This window comes from Nilaparvata lugens, chromosome 1 (genome assembly GCF_014356525.2).
Source record: "Nilaparvata lugens isolate BPH chromosome 1, ASM1435652v1, whole genome shotgun sequence".
In the NCBI taxonomy this organism is placed as follows: Eukaryota; Metazoa; Arthropoda; class Insecta; order Hemiptera; family Delphacidae; genus Nilaparvata; species Nilaparvata lugens.
This window is the reverse complement of record NC_052504.1, coordinates 83061162-83084640: the sequence shown is the minus strand read 5'-3', so window position 1 is coordinate 83084640 and position 23479 is coordinate 83061162. Positions and strand designations below refer to the sequence as shown.

The 23479-nt window shown below is 32.9% G+C and overlaps 2 protein-coding genes across 2 annotated transcripts; both read right to left on the bottom strand.

Moving 5' to 3' along the window:
• Positions 1–2693: 2693 nt before the first annotated feature.
• On the bottom strand, positions 2694–14741 carry LOC111054348 (vascular endothelial growth factor receptor 2). Its single transcript, XM_039443048.1, has 9 exons — positions 14728–14741; positions 14538–14694; positions 13213–13405; positions 11587–11687; positions 10607–10757; positions 9240–9464; positions 6952–7862; positions 3662–3854; positions 2694–2980 (listed from the first exon to the last, which is right to left on the bottom strand). The coding sequence occupies exons 1-9, from the start codon at positions 14739–14741 to the stop codon at positions 2868–2870; spliced, it is 2058 nt and encodes a 685-aa protein (XP_039298982.1). The 3' UTR covers positions 2694–2867.
• Positions 14584–22039, bottom strand: LOC111054341 (vascular endothelial growth factor receptor kdr-like). Its single transcript, XM_022341355.2, has 10 exons — positions 21943–22039; positions 21343–21523; positions 20384–20532; positions 19343–19656; positions 18151–18341; positions 17226–17434; positions 16633–16786; positions 15649–15807; positions 14764–14927; positions 14584–14694 (listed from the first exon to the last, which is right to left on the bottom strand). Exons 2-9 carry the CDS (start codon positions 21485–21487, stop codon positions 14785–14787), a joined length of 1464 nt encoding a protein of 487 aa, XP_022197047.2. The 5' UTR covers positions 21488–21523; positions 21943–22039; the 3' UTR covers positions 14584–14694; positions 14764–14784.
• Between the last annotated feature and the right edge of the window lie 1440 nt (positions 22040–23479).

The following is a 23479-nucleotide window of genomic DNA, read 5'->3' as shown; positions in this document are numbered from 1 at the left end:
TCGGCAACCTCTATGCTGTCTAGAGCCCTCGTCGTAGCACGTTGAACGTTTTCCAGAGTCCCGAACCGCGTCCCCTTATTAAGTTGTCTCTTGATCTTGGGGAACAAAAAGAAGTCCGGTGGTGCCATATCCGGGCTGTAAGGAGGATGTAGCAACGTTACCCTCGACTATTTGGCCAACTGCTCGGTGACGAGGCAGGTGTGCGACGGAGCATTGTCGTGATGGAGGCCGTTAACGGCCAGTACTATAGAGAGGTGCTCCGTCGACTAACCGCCCGGGTTCATCGAGTCCGTCCGGGGATTGCCGATTCCTGGATCCTCCATCACGACAATGCTCCGTCGCACACCTGCCAGTCGAGGGTAACGTTGCCACATCCTCCTTACAGCCCGGATATGGCACCACCAGACTTCTTTTTGTTCCCCAAGATCAAGAGACAACTTAAGGGGACGCGGTTCGGGACTCTGGAAAACGTTCAACGTGCTACGACGAGGGCTCTAGACAGCATAGAGGTTGCCGACTTCCAGGGAGGGTTCAGGGATTTGAAAATCCGGTATCAGCGTGTTATCGACTCCAATAGGAACTACTTTGAAGATATCTGATGAAAAATTGAACATATTTTGCCAATAAAAAATTTCCTGAAGTCAGTCCGGTTACTTATTATACATACCCTGTACAAAGACGATCAGCCTAGTGCCAGCATATATGGCCATCAAATATAAAAGCAGATTGTCTGAACATTGAAATCTGCTTGTACTGTATTTGTATTATTATTATTTTATTTTTTTGTTAACGACTTTGGTTGAGTGGTAGAGTTAAAATTACCGAACTGACCAAACATCGCTCGCATTATCGTAAAATAAAAAGTCATTCTATTCTATTAAAAATGACAGATCAGTGTTTATATGTACGTTTCTCACTACCACAAACACCGGACCCCCTCTTACCTTATCGCTCTTACCTCCATTCGTTATTTATCTTTCAAATAGGTGTCATCTAAATAGACAAACTTAATAGACATAACGTAATTTCTCCGCTCATGAACAGAATGCGTGGCCTCTTAAGGGGCGTGTCTATTCCACTCATATTGTGTTCACCAAAAGAAACTGCATCCTGTTATGGAGACAAAAAATTCATCGCGTCTATTCCGTTAGTATAGTGAGAGCATCAAGCAGGTCCCATTCTATCATGGGTGACACTACCCAGGACGAACAATTTTTAAAGTAAATAGAAAAAAATTCCTCAGGCGTATTGTATTCAATATGAATATTCTGAGATGTGCAACTACAGAGACCTCAAAAGGATGGCGAAAGATGACAGAGAGGCATGGAGAGTTGCTGTCAATCAGCACAACGGCTGTTAACCAAAGAGAGCGATTGATTCAAAATTTCAAGTAGAACAAAATTTCACAACAAATTTATCACATATTACCATGGAACACTACACATTGGGCCTTCACTAGTAATTATTTTCAATTCCAATAATATTCGACCACAAGTTGAGTTGGGTGGCCCATGTGCAACACCTCAGCAAGAGGTTGCGTAAAATGAATTATGCCTTTGCACAGCTGGGAAGGGTCCTGAGTGCTGGACACTGTCGTTCTGTCTTCTATGCATATGTGCAGACATTGCTTGAGTATGGCATCTTGGCGTGGGGCGGTGTCCTTGGGTGTCCTGCGTTCTGTTGCGGTCTCACGGAGAGCACTCATTAAAACACTATTGGCCAAAAATCATAGATATCCAACACATTTACTTTTCCAAGAATTCCCTGTTTTAAATATAAAACAATTATTTATAAAAAATTTACTTGTTTTTATAAAAAAGTAACTTTGTCTTCAATGAAATTCAACATTATTATCCCACTAGAAACAGATTGCATATAAATATTCAATTTTCCCGTTTAAGATATTCAATTCAACTTGGAAACTGTTTTCATTTAGCCCATTGGCTTTACCGTAATGTACCGGCCGAGATTTCAACTACTGAGGGGGTTAGCGTTGCCGTCTACAAGCGGAGAGTGAGCAGGTGGCTGCATCGGTTCAGATGCTGCGGAGGCTCTTCTACATTCTCCATATAGATGTATAGTCATTATAAACAAATAACTTGGTAATTAACTTGACTCCGTTTCTTTTATTTCATAAAAGATTTAACATGGCTTTATTACTCAGTAGACCGGGCTCTGCTCTTCAGCGCTACATTCCAAAAAAATTATCCTCTGCTGGGCAGAAAAATGACATTAATTCTTATGGGAGTCTACTCTAGTTTTCAGACCATCAATGTGTGTACAGTCCCTTAAGTGCCAATGCAATATGAATATTCTGGAATGTGCCAACTACAGACCTTAAAAGGATGGCGGATGACAGAGAGGCATGTAGAGTTGCTGCCAACCAGCCCAACAGCTGTTCTCACCAACAGAAAATCCCCAGCAGGAAGATATTTCTGCAGATTATACTTGGAAAATCATTGAATCTGTTGTTAATAATCATAATTCATCATACTGTGAAAGACATTTCAATGTACCTAGAATAAAACCTGAATACCTTGAGTACAACCTAGAATACACTGAGTTTGACTTTTTCCAGCAATCAATGAGTATTAACCGATTATTTTATAATACACATTTCAAGCTACACCGTATTGAATGAGTATACTTCAATTTAATATTAATCAGTTCGAGGAAAAATAATTATAGTCTTCTGATAATAAAAAGTTTTATTTTTGTATAGAACAAAGATCTATATTTTCTGATGAATTTGTGTTGATCTTGTTGAACTGAAGGTGGACTGCAATCCACTTAGATCCTACAGCTTGGGTCCTTCGATTTGACTGATGCAAATTTTACTGTACATAATATAAATTAATTCACTTGGCCTAAACAAGCAGAATTTCCTCAGTGCGAACATTTCTTTCCAGATCCACATTACCGTATGTCTGGTTTGAGAATCCACATTGGTCAGATTTTGGGTCAACTCCATTTTGAGGTGCTGGAAAGATAATATAGATGTTTCATTATTATAAAATATTATTTGTCACAGTGTCAATGTACACATGGTGTTGTAGAATGAATGGCTTTGAAGCAGAAAAGCAGGCTATAACATTTTTAGTTGTTGACCAAAGTGAAGCTTATACAGTAGCCTATATCATGCTGATTTAAAGAATTTGACAAATTTACGACAGAACTTTAGTTTGTTACCTAAGCACGACTTGAAACTGGTGTGCCTTTGTGACTCCCCATTGTACCGTATCTATGCAAATAAAATTTTTTGCAAATAAAAGTTATTCTCTCTACATGCTCAAAAAATATAATATTATTTTCAAAACGATTTTCATGAAGAGTGATAACTGTATGATATATTATATATCATAGTATACTTACTTGAGTAGCATACGTTCTACTACTACGCTAGTGCGTGAATATTAGAGAGTGAGAAAGTGATTTGATAAGATGAACAAACGTCCATGCCTACCGGCGAGATTCGAACTCACGACCAGCAGGTGGAGCTAGCGAACAACACTACTTCAGTCTCAACGATTGACAAAAGTGACTCAGTGACAGAAATTGTCTATTTTCAATTGGAACTTTAGAAGTATTTCTATTCTCTATGAGTGAAGTGTTCTCTATATAACTATTATAAATATACATGAATACTTTTAGACCTACTGACCTGGTTTCAACTCTAACAATTCAACCTCTTTCACTGTTTTCTTATCTTTGGTCTGTTTTTTATCTTTGGAACTTTCAATATCTTTCTTGATTAGATTTTGATATTCCATATTGAGAGGTTGTATGAGACAAGCACCTTCATCTTCATCTTCTTCGTTAGATTTTGCCATTTGTTCACTTAGGTCAAGGAAATACTGAAAACATTTTTTGATTACGGTAATGATTTAACGCAGTTCTCTTATTTGGAAATGATGGTCACAACATAGACAGAATAATATATTTTAAAGCCTACAATCATGATAACTAGCATATTGAAAATTGAATTGAATTGAATTGAATTTATTGCCAAAAATCACATACAAATATTTGTGCAATACAATCACTAAAGTATGCAATATACAATCACCTAAAAATATACATTTATTGTAACTTGCACAACAATAATTATCAACGTAATCAATGTAATATTCGGCACTGCCAATATAAGAGTCCTTGTGTGTTGGCAGTGAGTTGCGGTTAAATTATTCTGCTTCAATTCAGGTCAAGTAAGAAGCGATATAAAAATTAAAATAAAAAGAGCTAAAGAAAGTATTACAGCAATATACAAAAGTCTCAAAGGCTCAGAAAAAAAAATTAAAAACTTAAGAATAGTACATACTATATGACAAAGTAGAATCCAATTAACCACTGTGACGTCTTGAGGCCATCATGAAGTGAATATTTCACACAGGGAATACATAAAAATATACGATGATGAGGGAACATTTACAATACCTGGTTCGAGAACGTGAAAATGAAAAAAACATTGCTCAATGTTTTTAGTAACAATGCTTGTTGGATACAATATTATACTTTATACAACTAGTTTGAAGAATATGTTATGCTCAATCCAATAATCTATGCTTTTGCTTAAATTACGTGTCATTTGTTTATCTATAAAATCGTTTGGAATTTTATTTATAATGTAGCTGCAATAATAGGTAAATTGATGCCTGCATATGGTTAGCTTAATGAGTTCTGTGTTGAATCTATTGTTAGGACGTGTATTATGGGGTGTTATGTGTGCAGGAAAATTAGATTTATTCTTATTGATATGGAGTATTATATTTTTCATATAATTCTGTCTTATTGTAGGGACCTTAAATTCAAGAAAAATGTCCCTACTAGGATAGAGTCGAGGTCTTCCTAATGCTGCTCTTATAATATGTTTTTGTAAGATAAATAATTTCTTCAGATGTGTATCATAAGCAGCTCCCCATACTTCATTAATATATTGAAATAATGAGTGAGCGTATGCAAAGTAAATTTTCCGTATAATGTCTATGTTTTTTATTTTGTAAAAAATGTAAATGAGGTATTTCAACTTTGAGCACAAATAATCTATGTGTTTGTTCCATTTTAAATGTTGATCCAATAATATACCAAGATATTTAATCGTGTGAACCCTTTCTAATGTTTTTTGTGCTTCTGTATTATCTGTAGAGTTTTCATTGTTATTATTTGTTGTCCCTATTTTAAGATTTAAATCTGTTGCTGGTTGTCCAGTTATATTGGGTGAAAAGGTGATATACTTAGTTTTGTCAGCGTTTAAAGTCAGGATATGATCTTGAAGCCATTTTCTAATAATTATTAGGTTTCTATTGGCTATATTGAAAGTTTCTACCCAGCTTTTGCCGCTGAAGATCAATACAGTGTCATCTGCAAAAGACAGAGTGGTGCAATCTTGGAGGTTTAGTTTGAGTAGGTCATTCACATATAACAAAAAAAGAACTGGTGAAAGCACAGAACCTTGAGGCAAGCCGAAACCTGACGTATATTTAATATCAGTTTGACCCTGAAGATGTAGGTATTGTTTCCTTTCAGTCAAATATGAAGAAAATAAATCATTTGCTGCACCTCTAATTCCAGCCCTATCTAATTTGTTTAATAATATATTGTGAGGTATCGTATCAAAAGCTTTTGATAGATCCATGAACACTGCAAGAGTTTTTCTATTGCTATTAAAATTGTCAAAAATTATTTTGTTCAAGTGGATGACTGCATCTTTAGTAGACTTATTTTTTTGAAAACCAAATTGCTTTTCATTTATTATATTTTCTTTCTCTAAAAAACTCATAATTCTGTTTTTTATTATTTTTTCTAATATTTTGGAAAGGTTACTTATCAAGCTTATCGGTCTATAATTTTCTGGTTTTTTTAAATCTCCGGTTTTAGGTATTGGAATGATTCTGGCTTCTCTGAACTTTCTTGGGAAATATCCTTCATTTAAACATTTGTTGAATATATGTTCTAAGGGTCCAGTTATGTGGTGAGAAATTTTTTTTATGAAAGGTCCTGTGAAGTTAACTGGTCCTGGTGTAGATTTGTTTTTCAACTGATTTATAATTGACATTATTTCGTTTGAGTTTGTGGGGTTGAGAAAGATACTGTGCTGACATGAATTTGATAGCGATCGAGGAACTGGGATATCACTTACATTTCCTGATATTTTTCTGGCAAATGATACACCCACGTTAGCAAAGTAATCGTTGAGTATATCTGCATCTAGGCTTATTTCTTTTGTGTTTTTCTTTATTTCCAGCAGCTCGTTAATGTATAAATATATAGTATCTTATAATATATTCATTTAGGACTATTTTATAATAAGGCACGAAACATTTGAACTTGAAAAAATAATAAAAATCTGAAAAAAATTCAAATAGGTTACCGTACTTCAATCTATTATGAAGTATCAGAAAGAAGATGACAAGAATGCTCTGGTTAATCCATGGTATTATTTTCCATATCATATTCTCTCGTTTGTATCCTCAATATTTCATCAAATACCGTACATAAGTTCAATTAGTGAATTATTTAATCAGAATAAATCAATGTAATCATTATAAATTCTGTTCTTGCGAGATGAAGACTACAACAGGCTCTAACAAAATGCATTTAGAAACAAATACCGGTAGTCTACAGCTCCCTGGTCCACATAATATGTTTTCAATTGAATGAGATCCTACTCTCACAGGTTACCAGTCAATCACATCGAAAAATTGAAGTCAGATACTAATTAAAGACTATTTTGAATGACCATTACTCCATACTCATTGGGAATGAAGATAGCACTTGTATCAAGAATAATTATCATAAATATGAGGATGGTAAGAAGATTTCAATAAGTTTTTTCTTGTAGGTAGGCCTACACTCTGTACTTCTATTTTTCGAGAGAGTTCAATCTGTTTCACGTAAAAAAAATAGAAAAGCAATATTCTAGATGAAATATGGTGTATGGTGTAGTCAACTCACCTTCTGAACATCTCTGTCAATCATGTAACCCAATCTTGCAGTAAGGTCGCTAAATGGAGGTCGCCTCTTAGGATCCTCGCTCCAACACTCTAGCATGATCCTGTACACTATATCGGGAGCGAAAACAGGTCGTTCCATCCTATAGCCACTCTCCAACTTCTTGTAGAGCTCCTGAACACCTTCAAGACCAGGATACGGTGTTCTGGCAAGAGAGAAAAACTCCCACAGGACAACTCCAAACGACCAAATGTCTGAGTACACAGAAAATTCCCTATCTCGCATAGCTTCAATTGAAAGCCATTTCACGGGTAGAAGTTGCTTGCCTTTTTTACAATAGTTATCTTCGTAATGCATGTTCTTTGACATTCCAAAGTCGCAAATCTTGATGATGTTATTTTCAGCCAGAAGTATATTCCTTGCTGCTAGATCACCATGCAGCACCTTGCGACTGGCCAAATACTCCATTCCACATGCAGTTTGGAAACTCCAACATAGCAGATCTTCGGTGCAAAATTCATGCTCTCCCTTGCTTTGTGGCTTCAAAGCGGGCAGCAAATCTTTGCTGACAATGTAGTCATCTTCTTCATCCAGTGGATCAATGGCGAGGTTTTTGTAATTATGGACCAGTCTAGAGCTGGGAGCTTGTTGATTCGAGTAGAGGTCTGTCATGATAGTGCAATTCGAATAGAAAGTTACCGAGCTATCTGAATGTGTCGCTCCAGTGTAGCTCGATGTAGACTGAGTCGGAAACAGCCTTCTTCTTTCGCTTTCAGTGATTCTTGTGCCAATGAGATTTGAGTCAAACAATCCAGTTTTTGGATTGATTTGATTTATGAAGTTGTTCCTATTTCTTCTAAGATAGTCATGCATATTCCCATATCTACAGTACTCTACAATAACCAAAAGTTCCCCTGTAAAAAAAAAAAAAACAGGAGTATTCTAGATCATCTTCATTCATCAGACATATTAATCCAATAGCTTACAACACTCATCAGCATACTACTTAGTATCATACAGAATATTATTCAGATCATCTTCATTCTTTCAGGCATATTAATCGAATAGCTTACAAGTAGGCAAAATGAGTTTTTACCTGTTATCTCCATGAATAAATAAATAAATACTCAGCACATCATACTTACAGTATCATACAAAATATGATTCAACGTTAATTTATTATAAAAGAGAGCAGTTTATAGAGTTGAAAAATATAAACTATTAACTAAAGCAAAACACACTAAGAGCATTTGAACTGGAGATTATATGGAATACAATTATAAATATGAAATTTAGAAGTCATAAGGTATCCAGAAATGAGCATATTAGAAATCATTATATCCAATGTCATGATCAAGTCCAGGTTTTCCTGGATAGATCGTGTCAAGTATAATTAAAAGCATGATACATAAACTTTAGGCAGCGTCACAGTCCAGCAAAGTTTCAATAAAAAAATCGTCCAACTGATTGAAGCTCCTTCCAATGAGCCAATATAAGTTTCTATATAATATCCATCATACTTGAAGTATGAATTAGGATTGACACTCCTGTTCTCTGGTGAATTTATAATCTGAAAGTTAACTCCAAGCCATACCGTATTTTTGAAAAACAAGAGCAGACTGGATATTTTCAAAAACTGGAATTAGTATTCTACTAATATATTTTTATATCACAAGCTGAACAAGTGAAGTTATATTCTATGATATTGTAGAGTGTTGTCGACTATCAAAACACAACAAGAAAATTTGAACTGAAGATTATATGGAATACAATAATAATTATGAAATTTAGAAGTAAATAAGGAGTCCAGAAATGAGTATATTAGAAATCAGTATATCCAATGTCTGGATATATCGTGTCAAGTAATTGAAAACTTGAAACATAAACTTTAGGCAGCGTCACAGTCCAGCAAAGCTTTTATAAAAAAAATCCTCCAACTGATAGAAGCTTCTACCAATGAGTCAATATACGTTTTTATGTAATAGCCATTATACTTGAAGTTTGAATTGGGAGTGACTCTCCTGTACTCTGGTGAAATTTGGTGATTACATGTTGAGAACAAGTGAATCAAAACAGAATAATACATATTGATGATTAGGCTATCACGATGAATTTAGAATCTAAAACTTATCTCTCCTCCAAGCCATACTGTATTCTAGAAAAACAAGAATAGACTGGATATTTTCATAAACTTAAATTATTCTACGAAAAGCTGTAGTGTTTTGTAGACCTAGGTATAGTACTATACCAACAATGCTGTTCAATGATGTTGAAATAAGTAGGCTACTCACTATTATTCAGATTCCTTGTGCAAGCTCCAAGCAGATTGACAACATTCAAATGTTTGCCAAGATGTATCATCACTTTGAGTTCTGTTGTCAAAGCTTTGATGTGTGACACATCGACATTCTGCTTCAGCATTTTCACTGCAACTGCTGTTACCTCGTTGTCTTTCAAGATGCCATTCGCTTCACCTTTCAGGACAACACCAAAAGCTCCTGAGCCAAGCTGTTTCCCTGAAAATTCATGTTTTTCATCTTTTTTAGTCAACTATTATCACACCAATATTGGATGCTTGTGGAAACAGTTGATCTATATAATCACTAAAATAATAAACCTTATTCCGATCCACTTTCTCATAGACTCTAAAGTTATTAGAAAAACTAAACTAGAAATAAAAATCAGGAACTACAGTAATTTTTTCTTTCATATCGACGTACAAGTCTCGAGATTTCTGCTCTAAAACTACTCTCTGCAAGGCCTTTTCTTTTAAGTAAATTTTTTGAAAATGGACTCGCGTACAATTTCTGCTCATATTTTATCTCTTTTTCCCGGACATCTTCTTAATTTCTTCCCTTTTCCACTCCTCTTCACCCTTCATTCCTTACTTTTCTGCCTATTACATGCTGGGAAACCATAGTTGGCTAGATATTTTTCCTCCCTTTTTCTTTTCAGCACAACCCACCATGAAGCCTGTTTTTGTATTTCATTAGAAACTTATTTTTGATTGTGATTTTTTGTATTTTCATTTCCCTTTATGTGTTTTATGTTGAATTGAAAAAAATATTGATTGATTGAATTATTGGTTGAGGACTAGCGGGATTATCTTTATTGATAATTATTCTGATCATTGAAAATTGATTTGAGCATAAGAAAATTGAGAAAGGGTTGATAATCAAAAGTATAATTAAATCATTTATTAGTTTCGATGTCGCTTCAGAAACCACCTTCATCTCTCATCACCATCCTTCCCATCAACGACGCACAAGCCTGAAGCTCATGTGGGCATCACCCTCAGCAAAAAAATTAGTGAATGTGTCAGTTAACTGTAGGATAGTAGAATTTCTGTGAAGGATATTTACTGTCATTGAGAATATCATATTAGTATGATTTGTCCACTGCACAACTAAATATGAGTGCTTCAGCTTAAAATTCTTGAAGTATCGTAACTCTTTTCAAAGCCCAGTGGCTGAGATATAATGTATACGATGCCTGAGAATTGTCAGGAGTTTTGAGAGTAGAGGGTCTCAAATACCCACTAGCTAAGGTATATGATATACCTATATGATGCTGAAGAGTTGTCAGGTGTTACAAGAGTTGTAAGGAGTTACAAGAGTTGTCAACTGAGAAGTGAAATATCACCATTATCTGAACTCACCTAATCTCAAATTTTCTCGTGGAAATTCATACTGCTTCTTGTAAGGCAAGAGATCTGCCTGTTCAACAATGCCCAGTTCTGGGTTGAGATCGCCCTCCGCGCCATCATCAAATGTTTCCAAAACAGTTTTCGTCAATTCTCTCAGCAATGCCTATTTGGAAACAAAACAAGGGGTGATTAATTTTATTTTAGAAAAATAATGAGTTTAACGTTGCTTGAAATAAAATAGAATATATCAAGAACCCTTTTATTTTATCACAAGACGACTAGTTCCAACTTTTCAAGAGCTATTTTCAAGTGTAAATAAAATTTAGTTTATTAGTGGAAATAAATGAAATTAATTTTATAAGCCCTATATATAATAAAACTGAGTACCTATTTAGCATTTCTTATACGATTAATGAATACATCAATATTATCAATTGATTTTATAAGAATGTAGAAAATATAATATATTGAAGTAATGAGAGAAGAGAAATTGCATAAAACATAATATCTGCAATAATCATTCATCATTAAAATCTAGAATTCAAATTTGAGAGTTTTCATAGGCATTCAGCATTTTTTGATAAATGCAATGTAGATTCAATTTTTAGAGGAAATTCAATATTGTTGAACATATATATTATTTTCCAATATTATAACATGCAAGAAAATTATGTGAGACGAAAATACAAATTATTTTATCTTATTGATTTCAATTCCAAGTGCCACTTCCTTCTGTAGAATATTACGGATTACATTCTAAATTTGGATATCTTGTACTTTTTATCCACTCTTCAAACTGATTCCTTCTGTCCTTTCATAATAAAATAATATAAGATATAGCTATGTTGAAACATCCTCAAACGCAGTTTATAAGAATATTCTCGGTCAAAAATTAAGAATTATTCAAGAATATATTACCGTAGTAGGTTATAACATAAAATCCTAAGTTTTAATTAATCGTATAAATTATGAAAAATAATGAAGATATTTACTCTCTCATGCTTGACTCTCTGGTAGAGGATTATTATTATGACACTCAGGAAGAATATGATGAATATCGTAAAAACAATCACCCATGGCCAGAGTCTGTTCACTGTTGGCAAAAAATCTTAATTATTACAGTATTAAACTTGATCAATTCATTATAAGATAATTTTGTACAATCTGTTTTCAGCCAGACATTCAAATTGTGCTAGAGTTCATGAATAAGTGTTGATCTTTACAAGAATTTCCACAGCTCGCCGTTTGGTTACTACCAAACCTGGCTCCGTGAAATGACGCTTTTCCCATCGAGAACAAATACCTGTAAACAAAATGGTTCACCAGATAAAAGGTGTCTAATGCAAATAGCGAGGTATCTGATCACAATGATCATTTTTGATCAACAATTCTATTTATCATATTGATTACCAATCACTGCAATTATTGCAGGAGAGAATTTCAAAGAGTGAACTGAATCTGGTTACTCCTTTCATAAAAAAATAAGCCAGACATTCAAATTGTGCTAAAGTTCATGAATAAGTGGAATTTGTCGAGTTCGAAGGCAAAAATGTTCTCTTTGTCTTTCTTTTTCAATAACTGAATAAATTAATTAACGATTATTGATTTTTGTAATTATCTTGTGAGGGGTACATTGAGGCACCTAGAGGTACCTTTGTCTCCCTATTGGCAATGAATAGACACAATCTCACACTTATCTGGGGAACCTCCATCGTCCCAACCATTTATCAAAAGTTACTCCAACAGACCAATTCAATAGCTCAAAATAGATTTTGGTCTGAGATGTATATGAATTCAGCTTACGGTATCTCAATTTGTTCAAATGACATCTGAGGTGTATTTCAGTTTCAACATACACTTGTGTATCATCTGCTTTGATACAGTATATATCAGTTTGTACGTTTACTTGTGTATCATCTGCATTGATACAGTACCTATATATCAGTTTGTATGTACACTTGTGTATCATCTGCTTTGATACAGTATTATATCAGTTTGTACGTACACTTGTGCTTCATCTGCTATGATACAGTGTATATCAGTTTGTATGTACACTTGTGTATCATCTGCTTTGATACAGTATATAACAGTAGTTTTTACGTACATCAGTGTACCATCCACCTTAATGAGTACGTACCGTACGCTACCTGAATAGACTTTTCCAGAATTAATTCATTTTCAGTGCCTGAATATATAGGTAGCTTGAAATTCAGTGCATGAATATATAACTAGAAATTCAGTGCCTGAATTAAATTAATAATTAACAGTGTCTGAAAATGTTCTCTACCAAAATATTATTCTATTTTGGAGAATTTTGAGGATCCGAAATACACAGCTAACTAAATAAAACCAAGATGATAGCGTGAAGATGCAATTATACTATACTATGTATCAATCATAATATAAGTAGATTATTATTATTATGAGTGTAATATTATGTTCATAATTCACAAAAACAGTCTATATAAACCAAATTTATATGATAAGAATATCAATATCAATTTGAAATCACATTGGAACTTCTAGACATAGATGAACTACATAGGTTTATTAACTCAATGACATAATTTACAGTACACTTGTAATGGAAACAAAATAATACTTATATTTTTGTATACCTTTAGGTGAAGCTACAATGATAATGCTGTGAGCCCATACAGATCCCAACCGGTTAATTGCCTTGCAACTGTAGTTACCATTCTCCGCTTCTGTTGCATGCACGAATTTCAACGTCTTGTTCCCTTCAGTCAAGCTTATTCTTCCATGGTCAATAGTTCCCGTTTCAAGGAGTTCAGTAATTTCTTTATCGTTCTGAAAAAAATGATCAGATATACATATTTGTATTATCTTGGTGTAGTTTGTATCTATTACAGAGTCTGCCCTCAAAGTAATGTCAATGAATTTTTTCCAACGCAATAATTGTTTCCAAGATCCCCCCATGAAACATGAAAATGTTATTTTTATAACAATCAGTCGTTGTGTATTCATGAACAATTCAAAGAGAAACTTTCATTTTATTCTCAAAATCAAGAAAACACTAAAATTTAGTGATCTCTTTTTCTATTTCTTCAATAAATTCCTTTATGAATTGAGATGCATATAGCCTAAGTTCATGCATGTTTAAGAAAAAAATGAAATAGAATGAATAATAGTTTAGTGCTGTGCTGCATAACGTAAAGTTCAATAATGATAGATTATATGCTCTCATGAACGAGCATAAATGAATCTGGAGCTTGAACTTTGGTGGGCCTAACAGAATAAGTTTTTCCAGTCAAAATTTGCATAAGCTTGATTGTCAACTGTCAAGATCTTGCGATAATACAAACCTTTTACTTGAAACTTGACTGATCAAGGTACGTGCTACTCTGTGAAAAATATATTGATGTATTTCAGAATAATTTATCCTATTTGGATGGCTCTCTATAGAATGTAATAATTGATAGGCTGTATTCGGTGGTTTTGAAACACAATCAATTTAAAGGTGATAATATAAATAATAGTTTAATTGAATTAGGTGGGGAGGGGCGCGATATTTCAAAATTTATGAAAGTTAGTGGAAAGTGCCGCAGTAATCAAAAGTACATAGGCCTACTGGACGCTATTATATAGTAACTTGTTATCTCCATATTCCCTTTCTATAAGTCGCATGATTATATGTTGTGGTCCAGGTAAAGATTAAGCCTATACAAAATTAATTTTTGTGCTGAGTATTTTTATTAGTAGGTCTTTTATCTGTCTTCTTCTGTGATATTTATATTAGGTATTATTAGTATTTCTGTAGAAGCTCATAGATGCATTATCACTCATAAAAAGTTGTTGATAATATTTGCTAGAATTAATTATGAGTTGTGCTAGAACAAATTTTGTTGTGCATGCCTACTAATAACTATAACTTTTTAGAATGCATTAAAGTAATTTATCATAAGACTATAATGTTACTCACATAATACCAGATAATACTTGGCTGAGGCAAACCTTCAGCACTGCACTCGAGCTCAAATGAATCTTCATATTCAACACTTCTAGTTCCATTGTCCAAGGATGTTTCATTCAGAAATACTGGCAATGAACAAGCTAAAAAAAGAAACAAAATATTCAATCTATACTTTAAGATGAAAAATAGGTCGATCTACTCTATAACATTCATAGTTTTATAAGAATATACTCACGTTTGACTTTGATGAAGATACTCAGCCTTTGGTTTTACTTTTTTCACTCAACGATTCTGCTTCGCAAGTGTATGATCCAGTCATATTTGTGCTCACATTTCTCATCACCATTGTTGAAATATACGATAGTTCTGTTTCCGTATTTGTTATAAATATATTGCTATCTGGAAACGAAAATTTTGATTTCATAACAATAAATTTTAATGTGTAAAACAATTTTCCACCACATAAAAAGTATCAAACTATTTCTCACCATCTAACCATAGGCCTTGTTCACTTTTTACTTCAACTTACTTCAATTTTACAAATAGTTTTAAAAAGTCATTAATTTCTCTGTAAATACTATCTATAAATTTATCGAATTAGTTCTCAATATTTGAGCCAATACTAGCCATTTTGGAGAAAAACTTTGCCGATCCTCTGTCTTGTTAATGCCTTGTATAGACGGTAGCTGACACAGGTTTATTGATGTAATTGATGTTTATTGATGATAAACGGTTCATTCTCCTTTAAAATAATCAAATATATTTTATTAAGCAAGAAATAATATTTTTCAATTATTTCATAATTAAGATAAAATATTTTGTTTATTAATTATTAATTCTACATTGTTAAAAGACGATCTGGTAACAGAACAAAATGAGAAAGAGATGGCTCTATCCACTTTGTTGAATGATAGACAAGGATAGCAATACCATATTGCTAATCATTCATTGCCATTATAACGTGGACCTCACTATAGATGGATTTTCGATGAAAATATTTTTATATTAGGGTATTATATTACATTATTTACTTATTAATATGATTACTAAACATTATAACTATGACTGGGAGAGAAAGGCTTTCATAATGTCAATAATGAATTATTGGAGTAGGTATCACCATTCAATAATGTAAGATCATGTTGTTGACTTTGAAATTTGTAGCTCCACTTCAGGGCTGGACCAAACAAGAATTTCGAAGCACCGCAATAAATAGTTCCATTGTCACCACCAATAAGATCATACGGTCGTCCCCATGTTTCAAATCCGTTTTTGACATCTGAAAGCAATTGATTGATTTTCACAAGAAATAGAAGTTTTGTTAGAATCAATGTAGGTATATAATAGCCTACTGTATTGGCCTCATGAGATGATCCCTACTTTTTTGGTAAGGGATCGTGTGGTTGAAGGATGCCAATTATCATAACGACAACATTATTACAATGCATAGTGACCCCCATTTGCTATGTAAGAAGAAAAAAGGATAAGGTAACATCTTCTTCTGAGACCAAAACTGTAAGAGTATTATGTTACATTACAGAAACTCGTGGACGAAACATGTGATAATATTGCATTTTTTGGACCATTCTATAATAACTTTCACTTACTTTAAGCTGATATAGTCTGTCATTATTACAAATTATTGTAATGATTGAGATTCAATTTTACAAATAGCCTAATTAAGTGGTGGATTTCTTTTTGTGAAAATAAAACCCATAACTTAATAGGTATATCGGCAATCACTGTTATACAAGTTTATGTTAATCTGACTGTTTCTTCGATGAATAATGAATACGCTGAGGGAGGATATAATAATTATCCATTACAAAGGAAGAAATAAATTTGTTCTACAAAATAATTCAAAAGCCTTTATGTCTAAAAAAATGTTTTAAAGCCTTTAAAAAATATGAAAAATATATTTCAATAATGATGCTCACTTTCTTGTTTATAGGGCATGCACACTTATACATGATATTTAATAAGATGACTTATGCAACTTATACAGGATTCACACTTTAAGTTAGAAACATGCAGTTTAAAAAAAAATGTTAAAATGGTACTTTGATTCTCAATTTTCATCTTCAGTGATGATATTCCAACATACCTGTCACAAAAAATTCCGTGCTTGTCTCTTGGCATCCAAGAATATTGCAGGAATTACAATATAAGATACCACTTCTCAATGATTCCCCCTTAAGTATTGAGTCAGTTATGATATCAAATGAGTTATTATTTTCCACAGTTCTGTAGTAAAAACTCTGAAACAACATTCATCTTCTAAATAAAAGTAGGAAAAATTATTTTGAATATTTCTGGACAGGTAATTTCAGTAAGTTGAAAATAATGAGACAAAAACTGTTTTAATTCTGATAGAGAATCTAATAACAGAAAAGTAGAAAAACTTGTGCCGTCTGATACATCTAACCAAGAGACAGGAATATTAGTAAGCCTTATAAACCTCTGTATCATGTCATGCTAGTAAAATCACAGTATACGGGGTATATTCATTCAATGAATGAATGAATGAACGGGGTGTGTGATATATTTTAGAGCTGCCGTATTTTATTTTATTCTAGCTTTGCTCTTCATTTTCTGCAGATATTCAATCTAGAAATCTTATTCTTAAAATGATTAAGTTTGCTATCAGCCTATGTTCCCAAATCATAACTGAATAATTCTTGCAGTAGGCATACTCACGGGTATTTTATGCCGCTTATCACCAATCACACTGGAGAAATCAGAAAGCTCTTGAAAATACCAGGATACTGTTGGTTTGGGGTATCCTATGCTCAAACAGCTTATCTCATGATGAGACGCATAATCAGTTAACAGGTATGATCCGCCAGAGTATTCCCGCAATCCGTTGTCATTTAAGAGATTTAGAGGCTTGAGAATATGCGGCTTAGCTGAAAAATTAACCACATATTAAATTGTGCAACCTGATCTGCATTCGGATTCATCACCATATTAATATCTCAGCTTAGATATAAAACAAAAGAGCATAGTTTGAGATTGACAAGTCATATCGAGGCGATTGAGAGATTCTATAGAACTGAACTGGCTATGAGATACATCAGAAATATTGATATCTGCTTTTGATTAATGAATAAAATCAGCAATATTATCCACGGGTGGTGGTTCAAGCTTAAAAAAATAGTTCTGGAGGGAAAATATGAATCAGTGAATAAATTTTGAGAAACCAATTATTTCGCAATACATTGATTTCTATCATAGGACTATGCCATTAATAAAAATAATATAAAGCTTGTAGTAGCTACCCTTAGTTTTATTAGTCGTTGAATTGTTTTAAAGTTTTAAAATGTTTTGAATAAAAAGGGTAGCTACTATAAAAGTTTTATATTGTTTTTATTAATTTGAATAAATAATTAGCCTATCAATTAATTTATATAATAAGTGACTATGCCATTATATGCTGAATAAATAAAATGAGAACTCAAATAAGAACTTGAGAGGGTACAACAAATTGATCAAAATTGTGAACGAGATCACAATTTCCCAATCACATATATCTTGATCTAGAAAACCTGGAATTTTCTCAATGCATATTTTTAAAAAGATCCAACTGTTGAGAGAAAAATGATCAAACTTAACAAAGGCTTACCTTCGACATAAAACTTTATATCGATAGAAGATGATATTACTCTATTGCTGGCAACTAATCTATAGATTCCACTGTCGTTAAGCTCTGGAGAACTGATGATCAGAGTTTCATAGTTTTCATGAAAACTCTCATTCTTGTATTTTCTAACATAAAATATTTCAATTTTCTCCTCTTTCCAATTGATAAAATACCTGAAAAATACAAATCCAAAAATATTATTTCCGCATATATTATGTATTTTGCAATAATATCAATACAGGATTGATGCAGTAGCTATGGTTTATAAGTCACTGCGATTTTTTAATACGGTACCATCTTATTGTTCAATAATCTTTGATTATGTAATAAGTCATCTTTTATAAAATATTTGAGAATCTAATAGTGTAAATACAGTTAAATAATCGTTTATAAAAGTTGATAATTGTTCATAGATTTTTTGTAAAATATTTCAAAGTGTAACTGGCTCTTAAGGTTACTGAATTTTGGATAGAAATAGTGTTCTATGATATAATTATGAGAAATTCTCTTACACGATAGACACATGCATTTATTTACATACCTACTAGACTTTCACCCCACTATTCATTATGAAGTAAAATATTGAAAATTGAACTATTTTATATAGATACAGTATAAATGTTTGCATGATATTATATTATGTTTATTTCAATTTTATTACACAATATAACTTATTACATATTAGTAAATGGATTACCAATGTTCCAATATAGGCTACTTTGTCAAGTTCCTTATTTCTCTCTTGAGGTATAACTTAGTTTGATTGTTTCTAATTTTGAGAATCCTCTTTGTATTTTATTTGAAAGCTACAGTAAATTATTTATTATTTAAAAAATTATATATAATTAGCCTAATATCTGGTTTTGAGACGAAAAAGAGTATAATCTTTTCGCGAGAATAATCGATAAAGAATGTTTATTTTTTCATTCTTATTCCAGTAGACCTACGTTTAGGAAAACAATTCATGGATTAATTCAGAATTATATAGCTTTCAAATTGGACTATGATTCCTTGTAGAACTGGATTGTATCGTACTTTGTACAATGAAGTGTAAATTGTACAGTACATATTGTGTCTTTTCCTGTTTGCTGAATCTGGAAGTAGGCCTACTCCCAAAAGGTTTTAATGACTAACTTACAGTATTGACAGAGAGTGATTCAGTTGTAGAACTCACCAATTCACTTTATCAACTCTAGGATTTGCATTTATCCTAACAGTGATTCTCTGTTCGGTTGTAGAAGGAGGTGCCGTTTTCACTGGAGCATCTTTACATGTTAGATTCAGGAAGGTAGTAGCCTTGGGATGAACATTCATGTGATACTTGACGCTATTGATATTATTTTTGTATTTCTCTATATAAGCGCATGTGTAGTCTCCTGTGTGATCCAGTCCAACATTTCTCAAAACAAGTCTATTGTGGAAATGCCTGATGGTGACTCCAGTTCCATTCTCGGATATGATCTTCGAATCATTTGTTGGTTCGTAATCCTGTTAACAGAGGTTCCCGATAAAAATCAATATGATATTTTTTGTATTTCTTCAATAAGAATATGGGTGAGACATACACACAAAAAAATCATTTCTGAAAGACCGAGCTATCTGTGAATGGTTCCCGTGACATTTAATTTAAAAGGATATTTTAATTTTAACAAAATATTGTGCAACCGGGCCAATCTGTTTAAATAGAGGGGTAACGTGATTATCAATAAAGTGCATAAATTATATTGCTTACCGAAATTATTTGTAGAGTTGACTGGTCATTAAATGATTTGTTACAGATATAACAATACGCAGCAAACAAACCTAGGTTTTGCTGGCTTTATCAGATATAGAAAACAAGTTATTTTTAATTTTAGAGTTTATGTGTTTTTGGAATCTTATTATGTATTTCTTGCTTGTCTTTTATTTTTATTATTCATATAGTCAACATTGTATTGTTTTCAATTCGACAAAATAAATTTGAATTTTTATTTTTTTTTATTCATAATTCAAAAAAAATATTGATCTATGTCTCTGTTTGCCATACAATATCCGATGGTAATAAGACTCTCCAGAGCTCAATAGCGTACTAAATTACAATCCATACTTAGGAATCATAATTAGAAATCGGAAACTATATAAGTATGTACCAAAATAATCCTTGTACAGAGTGGAGTGATTTTTAACACTGAAAATGAGTTGATCTGTGTAAGTTACCATCGAAATATATACTGACCTTATTTACTTTCTCAGGTACAGTCCACTTTGTCCAAACATCAATATCACTCTCTTCCAATAGTGTACAGTCCAACTCCACGTAATCACCGATCACTACAAACGTTTTGTTAGCAACAATGTGCGGCTTGTTCAAAGTGTCAAAAGCTCCTGCAAAGTACAATAATATTGAATCAAAGTCGGGATATCCAAATTAATCAAATTCAAGTTTTAAATTTACTAGTTGATAATATATATTCATAATCATACAATCCATTTATTCAACAGATGAAATTATCTATTATTTTATTATACTATTATCAGCTTCATGATAAATAATTTGATGAAATGAATGTTTAATTGGGATATAAGCTAATTATCATAGCCTATTCCTTCTATTTACTAGTACATATTATCATATTACATATTATCTAGTACATATTATCTATTTACTAGTGTATATTATCAAACATTTACGAGATTGATTGATTTGCTTCCAATTTTTAAAACCTAGGAGGGCGAAGTTCTGGCGCAGCCAGCCCTCTCTTACACCCTCCATACAATTCTAAGTTACAAATAAAACAAAACATTATAAAACAATAGATGATAAGTTAAAAAGAACGAAATAATTTCAATAATGAGAATAAGATGACTTGGGTGACAGCTAAATTTTCCCTGCGGAAGCGGAATACATTCCATTATTAGTTTGCCTTATCCACAAAATAGATTCATTTTCCAATCACAAGTTAGAAGTAATAAATTGTAGCATTAAAAATATTTTTTTATTTCTTCGACAATTAATTATATATATATATATATATATATATATATATATATATATATATATATATAATATATATATATATATCTTAATGCTGGATATCATTTAAAGCACTAAACTAGGTAGGTGTGTCTCATAGCTACTGATTGACCTGAACTTTTTCATCTTAAAACTGTGGGTAATGATAATTGATCACTCACTAAGAAAACCGACGAAGATCTCTACCTCTTCTAATTTATTTCCTTTACGCTCTCCTATGCACTTGTATCTGCCTTTCACTTCGTCTGTTACAAAAGGTAGGATGAACCCTTTCTCATCATGATATTCCAAAGGAGCTCCTACCATCGTTGTATCATCTATACCTTCTTCTCCGACCTTGAACTGTGAAAATTTAATATTTTTAGGTTATTGGACATGTTCATATTTTACACGTAAAAAACTTCAGTCGAAAAATAGAACAGTAGAAAAATGATTCTACTGCAGTGGAATTGAACAGTAATGTAATAGAACATGTTTGTCTTTTTCCTAAAGACTGGCAGAAAAGATTATTTTTTTGAGTTTTGATTTATTCTATTTCACTAAGGAATAACTTTCAATGGAAAGTTTGATTAACTTGATTTATATTATTTAATAGGCTTTTATCAATGAATATGAAAAATGAAACTCGAAGCTGTTGATAGAATTGAGGTAAGGTATTGAAATAAGGAGAAGTTAGATTCTATTACTGATCTGAAATAGTTATATAATGGCCGATCGAATAAAAAACACAAATTTAATCGAGAGAAATGCACCAGACTTACTTTTTTCCATTTCCCCCTAATTTTTTTCCTGAGATTGACTGAAACATCACGTGCAGTGGGCTTACATGGCAGCGTGAAATTACTGAACTGAAGTGCATAGGGAACGTGTAGAAAACAAACGTGTAGGGACACATACTACCGCACCGCGTCAGCACCGTCACCGTTTTTCTTGCCCGGGTCGTGCCCGCGCCGTCACCGACTAGTTCAGTTTACTTTTTGACGGAGACGGTGCAGGCTCGTTTAACAAAGAGAGTGAAGAGGTACGGAATTCTCCAGTTTTTTACGATCAAAGTGATGAGAAATATGGTTGAACGGAAAATAAGTTAAACCAAAAGTAAAAGTATAACCAAATAATAAGTCAGACCAAAGGTATGATAGACATAATATGATAAATAGTAAAATAAACAACAAAAAGTATAAAATAAGGAACCCGTGACTGTGTCTTAAATTTTTAATTTAAAACTAATTACGTTTAGATACATAAGGCAGAAGATAACTATTTTATTGCTGATATATATTTCCTATACATGACTGATTGTGGTATTGTTATGCACCGAAATATATACCAGCACTATGATTCTCATCGTCTAAAGTTTAAAATTGAAAAATATAAATTTAAATCGGATGTAACAAGCTTTAATAGTGCTATATTATTAACAATAGCTTAACACATTCAGAAATCATACCACAGTAGCACTACAGAACTGAGACACTGCTGCCGCTCGGCTGTCGCACGGATATGTGTGTTCTCCTACCATCATCACCGTGTCGCGGACGTAACTCGGCCGTACCTCGGCACGGGCTCGGTGCGGCTATATGTGTCCCGAGCTTTATTCAGATAACTGCATAGTTTTACGAGTATAATTTATGTAGGCTAAAGTGATCGCTTGGCTATGGAAGTGATTGAATAAGAAGAGTGCCTCATCCAGCAAATGGAAATCAGAAATATCTAAACGAATAGCCGCCGGCAAAAAGGTTGTATTCCACAAAATGTAAATTTTCCAGGAACAGCAAAAACGTTACAACCTTTATGCACAATCAAGTGTGGAGGTTAAATTTCAAAACCTAAATCAGCTGTTGATAATCAGGTTAACCAATATAAGATATTGTAGAAGTAAAACCGACTACTTTTACAACCTTTTTGCATGGAAACATGACTTTGCCAAAAGTTGTGGGTTACAACCTTTTTGCCGGCAACTATTCTTAACAATGAAATTTGTCAAAAAGCCGCTTTCTTCCGAAATTGTGGATCCAAATAAATTATAATAATAAAATATGGACTGAATACCGTAATAAATGATAAAAATGTTAGATTATCAACTATATTAGGATTTTCATGTCACTCAGACCGTAAACTGGTTGTTTTCAGCTCTTGAATCGTAGAGAACTTGGATTTGATTTCCCTCATATATGATTGAAACAGACAATCACAGTATATTAATGTATTTCGTGTTCTTATTCATCATAAATTGCTTTATCTATCAGGAAACAGTTGTCCTTTACGGATGGTCGCATTTTTACAAGATTGAAATAGAAG

Excerpts from the sequence above, each read along its gene's own strand:
- LOC111054348 (XM_039443048.1), bottom strand. Across the intron at positions 13,406-14,537 it reads CAAGTATTATCTGGTATTAT|AACGATAAAGAAATTACTGA; the intron begins GTGAGTAACATT and ends CATTTTTTTCAG. Across the intron at positions 11,688-13,212 it reads CATTGTAGCTTCACCTAAAG|TGAACAGACTCTGGCCATGG; the intron begins GTATACAAAAAT and ends TTTTGCCAACAG.
- LOC111054341 (XM_022341355.2), bottom strand. The coding sequence starts at position 21,487 with ATGGTAGGAGCTCCTTTGGAATATCATGATGAGAAAGGGTTCATCCTA. Across the intron at positions 19,657-20,383 it reads TACCTGAGAAAGTAAATAAG|GATTACGAACCAACAAATGA; the intron begins GTCAGTATATAT and ends CTCTGTTAACAG. Across the intron at positions 16,787-17,225 it reads ATAAGCGGCATAAAATACCC|AGTTTTTACTACAGAACTGT; the intron begins GTGAGTATGCCT and ends ATGTTGTTTCAG.